Below are 14,553 nucleotides of genomic sequence, written 5' to 3'. Positions count from 1 at the left end.
TTACCCCGAAGGAGTAGAAAGGTTGTTTCCGAAAGACCCTCGGCTTAAGAAAACAGAAAGACAAAAGGGAGACAATATTAGTATCACCACATAAATCATAGGAAAAATAGGAACAACATTAAATTCAAAAAAAAATGCAAAGCAAAAACGATATGTAGTAAATAGGTCATGCATTGAAAAGCGTAATAGTAAGACACAATATTGCCAATAGCTATCTTAGATAAAAATCCTACCAGACTAGTCTCATAGAGGTACGAAGTAAGGCAAGATTCAAATACCTCCTAACCTACAACCCTAATACTCGACCTCCACATTTTCCTATCAAGTGTCACGTCCTCGAAAATCTAAAGCCTTGCCATATCCTGCCTGATCACCTCTCCCCAATACTTCTTAGGCCGCCCTCTACCTCTTCTCGTGCCCTCCACAACCAGCCGCTCACACCTCCTTACCGGGACATCTGGGCTTCTCCTCTGAACATGCCCGAACCATCTGAGCCTCGCTTCTTGCATCTTGTCATCAATGGGAGCCACGTACACCTTCTCCCGAATATCATCATTCCTAAGCTTATCCATCCTAGTGTGCCCGCACATCCACCTCAACATCCTCATTTCTGGTACTTTCATCTTCTGGATATGTGAGTTCTTAATAGGCCAACACTCAGCCCCATACATCATGGCCGGTCTAATCACCGCTTTATAGAACTTACCTTTGAGTATCGGTGGCACTCTCTTGTCACATAGGACTCCAGATGCTAACCTCCACTTCATCCATCCTACCCCAATACGGTGTGTGACATCCTCGTCGATCTCACCCCCCCTGGATAACCGACCCAAGGTACTTGAAGCTGCCTCTACTTGGGATGGCATGTGATTCAAGCCTCACATCCATGCCCACTTCCCCCGGCTCATCGCTGAACTTACACTCCAGGTATTCCGTCTTCGTCCTGCTCAGCTTGAAACCCTTAGACTCAAGAGCCTGTCTCCAAACCTCCAGCCTCTCGTTAACACCGGCTCGCGACTCATCAATCAGAACTATGTCATCGGCGAATAGCATGCACCACGACACCTCCCCTTGAATATGGTGCGTTAACACGTCCATCACCAGGGCGAATAAGAACGGACTGAGCGCAGAACCTTGTGTAACCCCATTACAACCGAAAAATGGTCAGAGTCGCCTCCAACTGTCGTAACCCGAGACTTAGCCCTATCATACATATCCTTAATCGCCATAATGTAGGGAACCGACACCCTTTTTGCCTCCAAGCATCTCCAGAGAACTTCTCTAGGAACTTTGTCATACGCTTTCTCTAGGTCAATAAACACCACGTGCAGATCCTTCTTCCTCTCTCTATACAGTTCCACCAACCTCCTAATAAGATGTATAGCTTTTGTAGTAGGACGGCCCGACATGAACCCAAACTGGTTGTCGGGTATAAACACTGTCATCCTCACCCTCGCTTCAACCATCCTCTCCCACACTTTCATGGTATGACTCAGTAATTTGATACCCCTATAATTGTTACAACTCTGGATATCACCTTTGTTCTTATACAATGGGACCACCGTACTCCACCTCCACTCATCCGGCATCCTCTTCACCTTAAAAATAACATTAAACAACCTAGTCAACCACTCCAAACCTGCTCTCCCCACACACTTCCAAAATTCCACCGGAATCTCGTTTGGCCCGATCGCTCTGCCCCTACTCATCTTACGCATAGCTCCCACGACCTCCTCAACCTTGATACGCCTGCAGTACCCAGAGTCACAGTGACTCTGGCAATGCTCCAATTCGCCTAGCACAATATCTCGATCCCCTTCTTCATTCAGAAGTTTATGAAAGTAAGTCTGCCATCTCCTCTTAATTTGGGCATCTTCCATCAATACTCTACCGTAGCAAAGTTTTAAAATAGCAAGGCTACAAGTGGCTATATCTGCACTTCAGCCAAATAAAAGGCTATGATTTGGATAGGATTATTGAGCCAAAGAGGCCCATTATATCAATGGGTCGGGATCAACCGCAGCGGGTCACTAGTATGAAGTCAAACAGGTTCTGAAGATGTTCAATTTTTGAGCTATCGGAGAAAAATGGCAGCTGGAGAGGAAGTAAAACAACTGGAAGATTGCACAGTCGCCAAGTCAGTTTCCTTCTGTTCTTCAATTTCGAATTTCTCGGTTGTGTTCTGTAGAGAAAGTTGACGTTCTTGCATCTTGAAATTTTCTGAAACCAGAGGCATATTTTCCCCCCATACTTTTCGCCTGTTAGGGCAGTAGAAAAGAGATTTCTCTTTGAGTTTTTTTTCTAGTTATTTTCTATGCTTCTCCGTTCAGAAAACCTAACTTAAGGATGTCAAATTGGCTAAGGGGAAAATTGGTAACAATTCAGTACTCGATTTTCGTTCTTTTATCATCTTAAAAAATACTTGAGAATCAAATTAATAAACTAAATCCACAATGCTAAAACATTTTCCTCTCCATTTTATTAAGTTGGAGTCTAAAGGCATCACTAGAATTGCAACTAGGGTGTGGCCTACTGTCAATGAGTAGTCCACGTGAAAATGGAATGAAGATCATGAAGACTAGGGTTGAAATCCCAGCAGATGTCGAAAACTTAGGTCAATTTTTCCATCTCCTTAAACCTTAGTGGAATAGTCGAGGTGTGCAAGTTAAGTAATAAAAACATGTTTCATCAAAATTAAAAAACAAACATAAAATACCTAAGAAAATGTTGAGGGTGTCAAGAAGAAGGCTACCTACCTTAAAATTAAGGGAAGTCGAAACTTGTTTTAATTTGGGAGAGAGATAGTATTAAAGAGGCATTGAGGCTGTCCCTCCATCCCTTTTTTCCTTTTTGGCCTGTAAAAACAATTTGATCTATTTCCTTGTATGATTCTTTTTCTTCAACAATTTCAACAAATATCAACTAAACTATTTCATGTGACATTTTACCAATGACTCTTCACTTATTGACATTTGAAGCCATCATTTTAAACACTTGTTTTTGGCAAACATTTTATGCTTAATACCCACGTGGATCTAAATAGGTCATGCTTAAAGGGTGGAGGTAGTACCAAATCTAAATGCTTTATTCAATATGAAGATTTGGTTAATGTCAAAGAGAAGAGCGAGAAAGAACAATGCTATCGGTATAATGTACCGTGTGTCACCCCCATTGGCGGAGTCAGGAATTCAAACAGGCAGATTAAAAAGAACAAGAATGTCACACCTAGGATTTGAACTTGTAACCTAAAGCAATTTTTGAGCCCCCTTTGCCATTGCACTACAATTTTTCCTTACGCCGAGGGGATTCGACAGTTTATATATGACAAAGGAAATTGTGTTGTCAAAAGCTCATTTAAGGTGTAATTAAGCCTTGAAGCTCAAAAAGCTCAGGGAGGACGCTTCGCCTCATTTAAGCTACACTTCACTGTAGGAAAGCCACTAAGGCATGCGCTTTGTTGCCCATGAGTTCTGTCTTGAATTGGTCGATCTAAACAACAAATATAATCGGTAGCTAAGTGTATTAGTTGTTAAGGAAAATATTACGAGTGAATTTGTTACTTTTTTTCTTGAACTACATACATATCTATTCATTTCCATCATTGTGCCTTTTTTATAAACTTCACAATTTAGTTGCACTTTGCGCTCAAAGCCCCAATAGATTTGGAGCGCTTTTTAGAGCTTTTCGCCTTTAACAACACTGATTTTTACCCTATTTACATCCTATAATAATAGGATGAAAGGGATTCAATTGAATCTCCTTGCAACCCCCTTGCTCCACCCATGCACACCTCTCTTGTTGCCATCTGTAGTTCCTGTGTAGGGTCAGCATGCCTTGTACTGCAGATGATAGCAGTATCATATAGTGAAATGTGAACAGGTAAATTATGAGAAACCAGTATGATGGATGAGATTTCTCCACATCCGGTCTGGTTGAATATCTGATGTCACTGATTATGTGCTTTGTCTTCCAAGGTGGCTATCTGCTCCATTTTTGCATGTTCTTTTCTATCAGGCATATGTGCTTTGGTGATGAACTTTCATGAGCTTCTGCTGATTATCATGTTGTATAATACTACAATCACGTTCATTTTGTTATTTGAAGTACTCCTCTTTGATAGAGTTCAGTCTCATTATTTCGTCATGGAGTTTTCAGACAACTTCAAGCTGCTAGTGGTCATGCTTTCTCGTTTTAAGTATTTTCTAGCCCTGAACATATCTAAGACTTTCAACCGTTAGGAGCTTGTATGATGATTTTCTCCTAGGTATTTTTTTTTAAAGAAAAAGGGTAAGAAAGTGGAATATTATTGACCTCCATGAGGACTGCAGTTGTGGAGTAATTTCTCATATGTATCAAGCAGTTATTATATCCCTCTTCCATTGATTTCTTAAAATAAACAATGGAAAATTCAATAGTCATGACCATCTCTGTGTATCTATCGTGCGGAGAACTTGAAATTTGTGCTCTTAATAAGTGTTTTTCTCCCTGGAAAACTGCAAGTCCCAACGTAATGTTTGTATCTATCATCGGAGAGGATGAATTCATGCTATTGATACTTTATTTTATTGAAATTGGTATCATCGTGAATGCTTGTATATGCATCGTGTTGCTTGTGTTATTTATTCTAGTAGAAGTTTTTCTTGTCTGATATTTGAATTATTGCAGTGCTCTGGGTACATGGGTTTTCTCTGTAGCTGGTGCACTGCTTGCAATTCCAGTGGGCATAAAACGGAAATCTTTGGGACCCCTTGTCTTCTTTGGAACAACTGGTACGATGCTAGATATAATTATGGGAATCAATGCCTGTGAAAGAGAACACGCAGAACACCAAATGAAACTTTTGGAAGAAGCACAAAGATCTGCAGCTGTTGATCCCTTGGCTGATGATGCAACAGAACATTGGTGGCATTTAGGTCGTTTGGACTTTGGCTTCAACGAATAGCTGAGACTTCGTGTAGCATTTTCAGTACTGTTGTCCATCAGTTTACGGTTTACCTGGCTTGTAACTTCGATATTCTCATTTGCCCAAAAGAGGTCAAATAATGTATTGTGATGTGGCTTCAAAACTACTTTCTCTTAGAAAGCTTTCTATTAGTACCATGTAGAAGTCCAGAGAACACTTCATCACGGCCTGATGGTTTTCAACTTACTGTTAGATTGTTTTCATGCATTGATCTTTGGTACAAAACCGAACCAACCAAATCGATTTAGTTGGTTTGGTTCGGTTTTGATAAAAAACCAAACTAACCCGACTAATGTACACCCCTAACCGTAATATTCTCTACTACTGCCTCCAGCAAGACAGCAACGCATTCAAAGTACTCCAAGCTCTATGTAACCACAAACACAAGATTTGATTCTCCAAATGCAAGTAGAAACATATTGAAGAGGATAAATAGTTAATTGGTGTTATCCACCATCTCAAATCTTAAAAATAACTCAGGACGCCCGGATATCCGCTTACATTTAAGACTTTGGCATCGAAGATCAACATGGCGGTGCAGCTATAGCGTAATGTTGCAGTGAACTGTAGTTAGAATCTGAAGTCTTTCTTGAATATGAAAAGACACCAGTTAGCTTTTAGATGAAAGCAGTGAAGTCTTTCCTTGAAAGAATAGCTTTCTATACTGTTTAAAATGATATGAGATCACCAAGGTTTCCATTTGCACGTACAATCTTCCACTTTAGGGCGTTCTTTTGTCAAGGGATCCGCCCCTATATTATTCTTAGTTACTCCATTCAAGGAGTCTAGAAAAGGAACTCCGACTTAAGAAGTTTATGAAGAACAAATGAACTCTGCTGAAAATATTGATATTTGATACATTTAAGCACTCCTATAGTAAGTTGACATCAGATGTAAAGGAAGGTAGAGAAACAGAGATCATTTCGTACCTCCCATATTCGCAATCTCTTGTTGCGTTAATAGTAACTTTAAATTTCAAAGGACTGCTATTCTCCTGTTGCAGTAGCAACTTCAATAAAATTAACCAAACCAAATAGAAATTTGGTCTTGCATTGAATTTATTATCCTCGTTGGTGCTTGATGTGTCAGTCACTGCAATACCTTCCCCAGGAGCATTACGTTCAAGCACAGTCCTTTCAGCCGTGCCATTCCTTCTGCAGACTAAATTTGGAGCATGATCTTTTCCCTTCTTCAGCCTTTTATAGCAAGAGAGCACTTCCTCAGCTCTGATGTTTCCAAACAACACTTCAGCTGCCTTGTTTTTAACAAGAAGTGGAGCATACATTGAATCATCCCACACATAGAGCTGCAAAATTGAGATAGTAAATTTTAAAAAAACTTCCGAATAAACTAAGAATAAGAGGTTAGGTGCACTTATGGCACTTAAGCTAATTTCTGCTTTAAAGTAGATATCTCACCCCTGTCCATCATTATAATTGAGTGATTGAAATGTCAATGAATTTGAAAAATCATCTGTGATGCTGGTGTCAGCTAGAGTGAAGTTTAAGAACCAAAATAAAACGTAAAAAAATCAGGTGCCAATCACCACGGTTTGGAAAGAAAAACGCAATATAGGCAGTAATAGTGAAAGAGTTTTCTGGAGCAAATTTTTACAAGAAAAAAGAATGTTACCAATTGACAAGAAAATATTACCATGAAAGGCCGATATATCGTGCTTACAACATGAAGGTGATTGGAGCTCTCCTGACAATAGAGTGATGTGGCATTTTCAACACTGCCTGAACTGTTGCAAACCACAACGATATAGTAGTTGCTAAATGTTATAGACATATCATCAGCATAGATATGAAAAGAGGACTGGTTAAGCTTTTCCTCTTACCTAGATTCGTAACTTAAAGGAGTACCACAGAGATGGCAGCCAGCAGTAATTAGATCGTCAGCCACGTCACAATCTGAGTGCATGTATAATCTCTTGCTAATGAACATGCTTTCAGTAGCCGATTCAGGAAGATGTCTCCACGTAATTGGCAGAAATACTTCACCGACAGATGCATACAAGGTTACCTTGGAGGAATCAGGAAAATCAGATAAATCTTTAAGAGAGACACAACCCAGAGATTTTGTCTCTTCGTGCACTTTCCAATTTTTTGATGGCTGTTTCCGCTGCGAATACATGAAGCCAACATTCATATATTTCATAAAGCAAGCCGAAATATCGTTCAACTGCAGTCACTTGACAAGAGATGTGAAGTAATACATGAGCATGCACCTATCACCATCATATGGATATCAAAGATCTTGAATTGTAGCATTAAGAAAATACAAATCAGCAATAACAGCCATTTAAAAGCCATATGTTTCTTCCATCAGAAAAGGTATAATTCGATGGACTACTTGGACCTCTCCTTATTTTGACAAACATCATAGACCTTTCCTCTTTAACAGTAAAAGTAATTGGCTTTAATTTCTCCACAACTGGACAATATTACTCTCATAGTGATGCACCTTCGACCGTAAACCCCCCAGAATAGCATAAGTATTGAACTCAAATCATTAATCTGGAACTTTATAAAAATTTCATTTTCATAGTTAAGCTAAAATAAAATAAAAATATTCAAATTACTCTTTCCTTTATTTCCTGGGTAGATACAATAGCAATTGAGAGCAAAATAGGAGCAAATAATTCAAAACATTTATATTAAATCATTAACTTTTAATGTCCTAGTAGAGACAAGGAAATTTTCTATAAAGAAACACTAGACTAGAGGAAAGTTTTTAGATATAGGGGATGTCCATTTACTTTGACTAAACTAGAGTGGAGGTCCAAGTAATTCATCCAAAGTTAATTCATTAATCCAATAAAGAATGAAAGGCACTTATTGGTTGGTTCAAGATAAAGCAGCCCTGAACTACATAACAGAGGACAAGGGAGTCTAAAAATAACTCTTCTGTTGCATACATACATCCAAATTTTGGTTTTCATCAGTGTGGAGACTGATTAAGGAGAAAAAGAGAAACCCCCTACATCTCAGCCGTGCATAGGAAGGGCATAGGGAAGAAATAAATTTGAGAATGAGAAGAGGCTGCTCGTTAAATAAACTCTTAGCCTCTACTCAAGTGTACGCAACTGAAAATTAGCACAGAAGTTCCAAGAGAAAGAGGAAACCTGATGGTTGTTTAATTCAACAGCAGCCCCCTGCTGTAGCCATCTAACAATTTTCAGAAGCTTATCCTTTGCTGCCACACCAATTCGACAGCTGCGCAACAAGTCGTCTCCACCTGTAAAGACAATAAATCAATATCTTAGCGAGGTCTGCCCCAGGAAAACTTTAATCGAGCCGCTTATCTGCAAAGAGTAGTTTACAGAAATTGAGTGTCCAGTAATGTATGAATGATACTCCAAAGCCAGATCATATCTACCAAAGACAATGCATAACAGCCTCATCAATTCATCAAACTCAACCGTGTACTTCTAATAGCTAAAGAGTGCCTGAGAGAGAGAGAGAGAGAGAGAGAGAGAGAGAGAGAGAGAGAGAGAGAGAGAGAGAGAGAGAGAGAGAGAGAGAGAGAGAACCTTTAGAAACAAGTGACTTGTATGAACGGACTACACATTGCAAGGTTGAGCAGTGTACAGTTCTAGCCTCGACTAATCCGCCAACTCTTGTAATCTTAACATCTGAAATTGAAAAGAATATACCTCTGGAGCATCAATATTATTTGGAAACCAAAGTTTAGAACACACAAACCACATATTCAACAGTATTTAGATAATACTAATCAGCAGATAAACCAGTTCAACAAACACAAGTATAGCAGATTCCATGTAAGTAAGAAGCAAGAGGAAAGAAAGCTATATGAGTTAATGAATTTTGAAGATCCTTTAAGGCAATGACTGAGCAGTGAGCACCAATTACACCACAATCGAATTCAAGACTGCAAAATGAAACTTGCTATTATCAAAGTGATCTTCGTAAATCAATAAGAAAGCCTGCCTATTGTCGTTTATGCTTCTTGTTAGTTTATTACTGAAATCCAAATCCCATCTTTATTCGTGTGTGCTGTTTATATGTTCAGTGGGTAAAATATGCCACAGGCGACGAATTGCAACAAAACTTACAATCTTGGATAGTGCAAATTAGCTGGTAGTGAGCACTCTCATTGTTTTTGAATTGTGTGTGTATATCTATATTATTATAAAAGCATGAATACAATGTCGGATTACAAAAATAACCTTATAATATTAAGTATAATAAGTCATAATAAAAGGACATAACCGGAATTCCAGATATTAGCCTTATAATCCTATTAGTTTTAGGACACAATACTACACTTTAAGAATCCTACATGACAAGGTTCCAATACAATATTTACGAATATAATATTGGTGAACCAAATATCCGTAAGATATCTTTCGCTAATTAACTCTACGTTGGATAAAATGTCAAAAAGTTAAAATTTTAAAATTTAAAATTAACTGAGATATCAAGTCTAAAATAAAGTGTGGTTGAGAATTATCGTTTGCACAGGAAATCGTTCTCTAATGTCTCAACTTGAATAGGAGTTCATATCATTATTTTTTATTCTTTTTCTATATTTTATAAAATACTATTCCCATAAACTCTTCGAAATACCCAGATGTAGAAAGCATATAGTTACTTTCGGGCAAGACATATAATACTATATGTTAGCATGTAAACCCAATATCTTTAGGAACACGTTACATTCCTATTAGTATAATTACTTTCGCGATTGAGACATATTTTTAGTCCGTGTAATCCTATTACTTTTAGGTATATGCTTCTTAAAATTACCTATTACTAATTTAATTTGAAAATATTGTATTGTCCTATTACTAATTTAATTTGAGAATGTATTATATTGTCCAAATCCGTTTAGAAAAAGGAGAGCCTATATATTATTATAAAAGCACAAATACGATATTGATAGACCAAAATAGCCCTAAAATATTAAACAGAAGAACTCGTAGGAAAATGACTAACAATAATAACCTCTTTTTTGGACTAAATACCTTCGTTAATTTTTTTAATATTTAAGATTTTGAAATCAATAAAATTTTATCTATTAAGTTCTTATTAAAATATGTATGAAGGGTTGATAAAATCAATTTCATAAGGATCATCTGTATTAGCAATACATTACCACTCCATAATATCCAAGCGAAGAAAAAATAAAAGTAATGTTAAATGGACTGCATAAACAGTTAAAATTGAGAAAAAAATATATCACCACGATAATATATTTTTATATTATACTTGAACTGCTTTTCTACTCAAACAATATTTTTTTAATCAATTTTTTGTGTAATATTGAAAAATATACCAAATTATTAAAAGTAAGAAAATATTTAAGAATATAAATGTGTGAGAAAGAGAAAGAAAAAAAGTTGGTAAGAGCCAATACCACTAATGATTCTGCAAGCATAAACATCTAAAAGTGGAATGTCAGATCAATCTTTTTACTCTTTAAAAATAAAAATTCGGTGGATAAAGTTATATTACGATTAAATATTCAAAACAAGAGATGAACTAATATTAAGAATCTGAATCAACATAAAATAAATTATTTTTACAAATAATAAATCTTTCAATTAATTATTTAGCAAGAGAATCCAATTCAATTATTTTTTAAATTTATCATGAGTAAAATTATTTTTCAAGTTAGAACAAAATTTTAGGTTACATAAATTTATTCCATAAAAAGAGCGTTAATAATTAAAAAAAAATTAGAACACAAAGTAAAAAGGGTTAGTATAGTATTAAGAATCAAAAGGCCATACAAATGTTTGAGGAAGCACAATCAAAGCTAAATTCTAAACAGGAATAAGCTTTCAAGACCATATTATAAAGAGACGACTCTGGTTTAACGGGATTATCCTGTGTAGACTCCTCCGGCGGAATCGAAATAATATTGTTATGTTATGCATTACTTGCAAATGTCAGATCAAAAGGCATGATATTGTTAGTAATAATAACAAGTGGTGTACCACCAACGATTTTATTTTGAGGTCGTACAACTCACTTTAGATTTGATATACCTCTTCAAACAACTGAAACAACCATCACAAATATATCAAAACAAATTTATTAGTAAAGTAAAATTTAAAATATGGAATTAAGCGCTTATGGCTAAGCATCAAATGATCGAAATAATTGCTCGGAGTTTTAGAGATATATTAGATATGAATGAATATTTGGTGGAAAAGTAATGGTTTAGGAAGTGATTTATGTCAAGTACTACCAGTAGTTCCAAAATTGACGAAAGCAGAGACTGTAAAAGCTAGATTGCCAAAATTATGCTTATGGCCTCAAATAAAGATGATTCAATTGACGAAAAATATACAAGTAAGAATAGATCCAACATTCAGTGACTTCTTGCTTCGTCTCCGAAACGAAGTAGACCATCTAATAAAGATGATTTGGTTCTTCCAAAATACTTGGTTATCAACCCCAATAGTAATAGTAGTGAATTTAATCAGGGAGATATTTTCATCACTAGATTAAAATGCAATTTGTGCAAACAACATGATAGAAATTAAAGAACTATCATAGCTAGCAGAAATGAATATGTTGATCAACTAAATAAAAGGTTGATTGCTAAATAANTTTAAAGAATTTAAATTATCCGTAGATTAGTGGCTTCTTTTAACCGGAACCATAAAGTACAAATATACTTATGATGCGTTTTAAAGAAAAAGAAATTTGCCGACTTTGCCCCCGCATTTGTTGGAAACTTCTAAAGAAATATATGTGTTGGGTTTTTACAAGCTTTTCTAAACACTAAAGAATTTACGCTTTCAACTGTTCTCTCAATCTTCATCTAGAGTTAAGCCAAAGTGTTGGAATAAAAAGGAGGTAAAATAGTATTCATAATATAAAAATGTGTATTGTGATCATATCATACCTAATACTTCTTTGTGTGTGTGTATATATAGAGAGAGTGTGTGTTTTCCTTTTTTGCAGGAAGTTACCAAGTTTCATCATCGGTACCGTTATTATTATTATTATTATTATAGTGTTCATAGTTGTAAGGTGGGTTTTTCAATGGGATTAAGCGATATTAGTTTAATGAATCAATCACCAACTTCAAACTGGCTTTCTTTTTCTTTTCTATCGTTAACTTGATACACATTCATATGAAATTTTAATGAGTGATAAGAAACACTAGCTTGAATACGGAAACAACCACTGCCTATACTCAGGTAAATTTTGACTCTCCTAATAGTATATTCTGACAATATCTAATCATTTTGAATTCAAGTACTATATTGATGCAATGATAATAATTAATAATAAATTTAATTTATTAATATTTCATATAAATAATTGACAACGTGCAACGCGCGTGTATATATATTATATTTTAAGACTATCATCTATACTAATTCTCCACTCATGGTAAAAAAACAAAAAGAGAAAAATGGATGCAGTGGCAAACCTTTTTTTTCTTTCTGAATATAACTTAAGAAGAAAACATACTTTGAAGCAAAATGACATCGCCAGCAACAAATTTGGAGGCCAAATGTTTCTGCCAAATTGAAACAGGAAAAAAAAGGCGGGTGTCATCGCCCACCTGTATGTCCGTCCTAATGACCTCTGCTCCACCTTTTCTCCATAACTTGTACTGCAAAATATATACTATGCTTCAGTAAATTAACCAACTCATCCAAAGTACCCAAGGACATAAATAAACAATAGAGAGAAAGTGAAAGTACCTGAATTGGGGTGATATTGTGAACCAAAACGAGGAGCTGGACGTACTCTCCGATGTGAATTGCTGCTTTAGAGAGGTCAATTAGAGGACCGTAGCATACTATTGCTGCCATTTTCTTCTTTTTTGGTTTTTGCTGATGTTTTCTTCCTTCCTTCTCTCTTTTGGGCTTTTAAGGACCCGACCCGGTGTTTGCTGTTATACGGGTGAAATTAAAAAATAGTTAGATTTACAAGTGCTAATAGGAAAATAGCCACAGTTTCAAAAGTAATCGAAATCTTGCCATTTTCATGTAAAGATAAAAATGAACGAAAATATCATTCAAAATCCGAAAAATATTCCAGCGTAATATACTGGAGTTCGAATTTTTACATGTGAACTTTCAGCATAATATATTAGAGTTCCAGCATAATATGCTGAAAGTTCATAGACATGTGCTCCAATCTCCAGTAAATTATGCTGGAACTTTTGGTGTGCTGGAGTTCCAGCATAATATGTTGGAAGTTCATATACAGGTCTCCAGTATATTATGCTAGAACTTTCCGTGTTGCAACAAAATAGTGACTATTTTTTCAATGCCTTGCAAACGCTGGCTATTTTTCAATTACCAGTCCGAAATGGCTAGCCCGTGCTATTTTCACATGTTATACGGGGGAGAAATTCAAAATTAGCTTGATTTATAATTGTTAATTGAAAATTAGGCATTGTTTTAAAATTAATCAAAATTTAGTCATTTTTTCATGCAATAATAAAATTTGGACAAAAATACCCTAAGTCAAATCCGAAAAAAATTCCAATATAATATGTTGGAGTTCAAACTTTTTACATATGAAATTTTAGCATAATGTGTTGGAGTTCAAAATATACTGTATGTGAATTCCAGCGCAATATGTTGGAATTCGCATACAAGGTGTCTTTGAAGTTTGAACTCCAGCGTAATATGATGGAGTTTTATATGCAAAAGTTTCATAATTAAGTATATTATGCTGGATTTTTTTCGTGTTTGCTGAGCGTATTATTATCCAAATTTTATCTCCGCATAAAATAGTGATTATATTTTAATACCTTTGCAAACGCTAGTTATTTTTCAATTACTAATCCAAAAATTAGCTAGTCCATGCTATTTTGATGTTATACATGCTATTTTCCATGAGTTAACTTTTATACAACAATTGGAGGGAGTTTTTTAAATAAGATTTTTAGGATTGGGCTGGTCCGGGCCGGCCTAGCCTAGGCCACGTGGGCTTTGTCCTTTAAGGGGCTGGGCCGACCCACTATTTCGATTAGTCTTAAAATGATTAGTCAAACCCCGCCCTATGTGGGTCATGGGCCCCCACGGTCCGGCCCATCATATTTAAAAATTATTTTTCATATTTTTAAAATTTAAGTTTTAACCTAAAATGCAATATATATATATAAAATAAGACATTGTTCCAATAGATTACTATAAAATACAAAAAAGGAGAACAATAATTCATTTACTAAAAGTCAATACTTAAAACGAACTACTCAAAAATCATTTCAAGATGCTCATGGCATATCCAACACCAACAAATCATCTAAATCAAGCATATTTGAATCCCGTTGTGAAATAAAGATGTCTTACATCTTCATTTTCATCTGAAGATAATTATATGTAATGTTAATTAGTTAAACATTAAGAAATTATTGAAAATTTAAGAACAAAAAGTATTAAATTCACATAAAAAATATTACGAGTTTAATGTTAGATTACTCTTCTTGTTATTTTTAGTTCAATATTTCTTTTTATATTTTTTATATTTTTAATTAAATACGTTTATTAAGCTCACGGGCCAGCCCAAATGCCCAACCCAATCTCGATCCTCATGGGCCAGGGGCTTACTTGGGATGAATTTAAAAGCCTCGTTTTTTAATGAGCT

At 35.6% G+C, this 14,553-nt stretch overlaps 2 protein-coding genes across 3 annotated transcripts; one reads left to right on the top strand and one right to left on the bottom strand.

The window, feature by feature from the left end:
* LOC109225236 lies at positions 2,008–5,132 on the top strand. The gene is made up of 2 exons (XM_019389838.1): positions 2,008–2,137; positions 4,666–5,132. The coding sequence occupies exons 1-2, from the start codon at positions 2,088–2,090 to the stop codon at positions 4,940–4,942; spliced, it is 327 nt and encodes a 108-aa protein (XP_019245383.1). The 5' UTR covers positions 2,008–2,087; the 3' UTR covers positions 4,943–5,132.
* LOC109225220 lies at positions 5,784–12,812 on the bottom strand. 2 transcript variants are annotated; one of them, XM_019389826.1, is made up of 8 exons: positions 12,657–12,812; positions 12,421–12,565; positions 8,499–8,600; positions 8,091–8,203; positions 6,804–7,087; positions 6,617–6,707; positions 6,382–6,454; positions 6,179–6,269 (listed from the first exon to the last, which is right to left on the bottom strand). In XM_019389826.1, exons 1-7 carry the CDS (start codon positions 12,765–12,767, stop codon positions 6,416–6,418), a joined length of 885 nt encoding a protein of 294 aa, XP_019245371.1. In that variant the 5' UTR covers positions 12,768–12,812; the 3' UTR covers positions 6,179–6,269; positions 6,382–6,415. The 2 variants fall into 2 exon arrangements, with proteins under 2 accessions (XP_019245363.1, XP_019245371.1); XM_019389818.1 differs by lacking the exon at positions 6,382–6,454 and having other exon boundaries at positions 5,784–6,269.

This window comes from Nicotiana attenuata, chromosome 1, assembly GCF_001879085.1.
Source record: "Nicotiana attenuata strain UT chromosome 1, NIATTr2, whole genome shotgun sequence".
Classification (NCBI taxonomy): domain Eukaryota; kingdom Viridiplantae; phylum Streptophyta; class Magnoliopsida; order Solanales; family Solanaceae; genus Nicotiana; species Nicotiana attenuata.
This window is presented reverse-complemented; position numbering and strand designations above follow the sequence as displayed.

Excerpts from the sequence above, each read along its gene's own strand:
- LOC109225236 (XM_019389838.1), top strand. The coding sequence starts at position 2,088 with ATGGCAGCTGGAGAGGAAGTAAAACAACTGGAAGATTGCACAGTCGCC. Across the intron at positions 2,138-4,665 it reads GAAGATTGCACAGTCGCCAA|TGCTCTGGGTACATGGGTTT; the intron begins GTCAGTTTCCTT and ends GAATTATTGCAG.
- LOC109225220 (XM_019389818.1), bottom strand. The coding sequence starts at position 12,767 with ATGGCAGCAATAGTATGCTACGGTCCTCTAATTGACCTCTCTAAAGCA. Across the intron at positions 12,566-12,656 it reads ACAATATCACCCCAATTCAG|TACAAGTTATGGAGAAAAGG; the intron begins GTACTTTCACTT and ends TATATTTTGCAG. Across the intron at positions 6,270-6,616 it reads CGATATATCGGCCTTTCATG|CTCTATGTGTGGGATGATTC; the intron begins GTAATATTTTCT and ends TCAATTTTGCAG.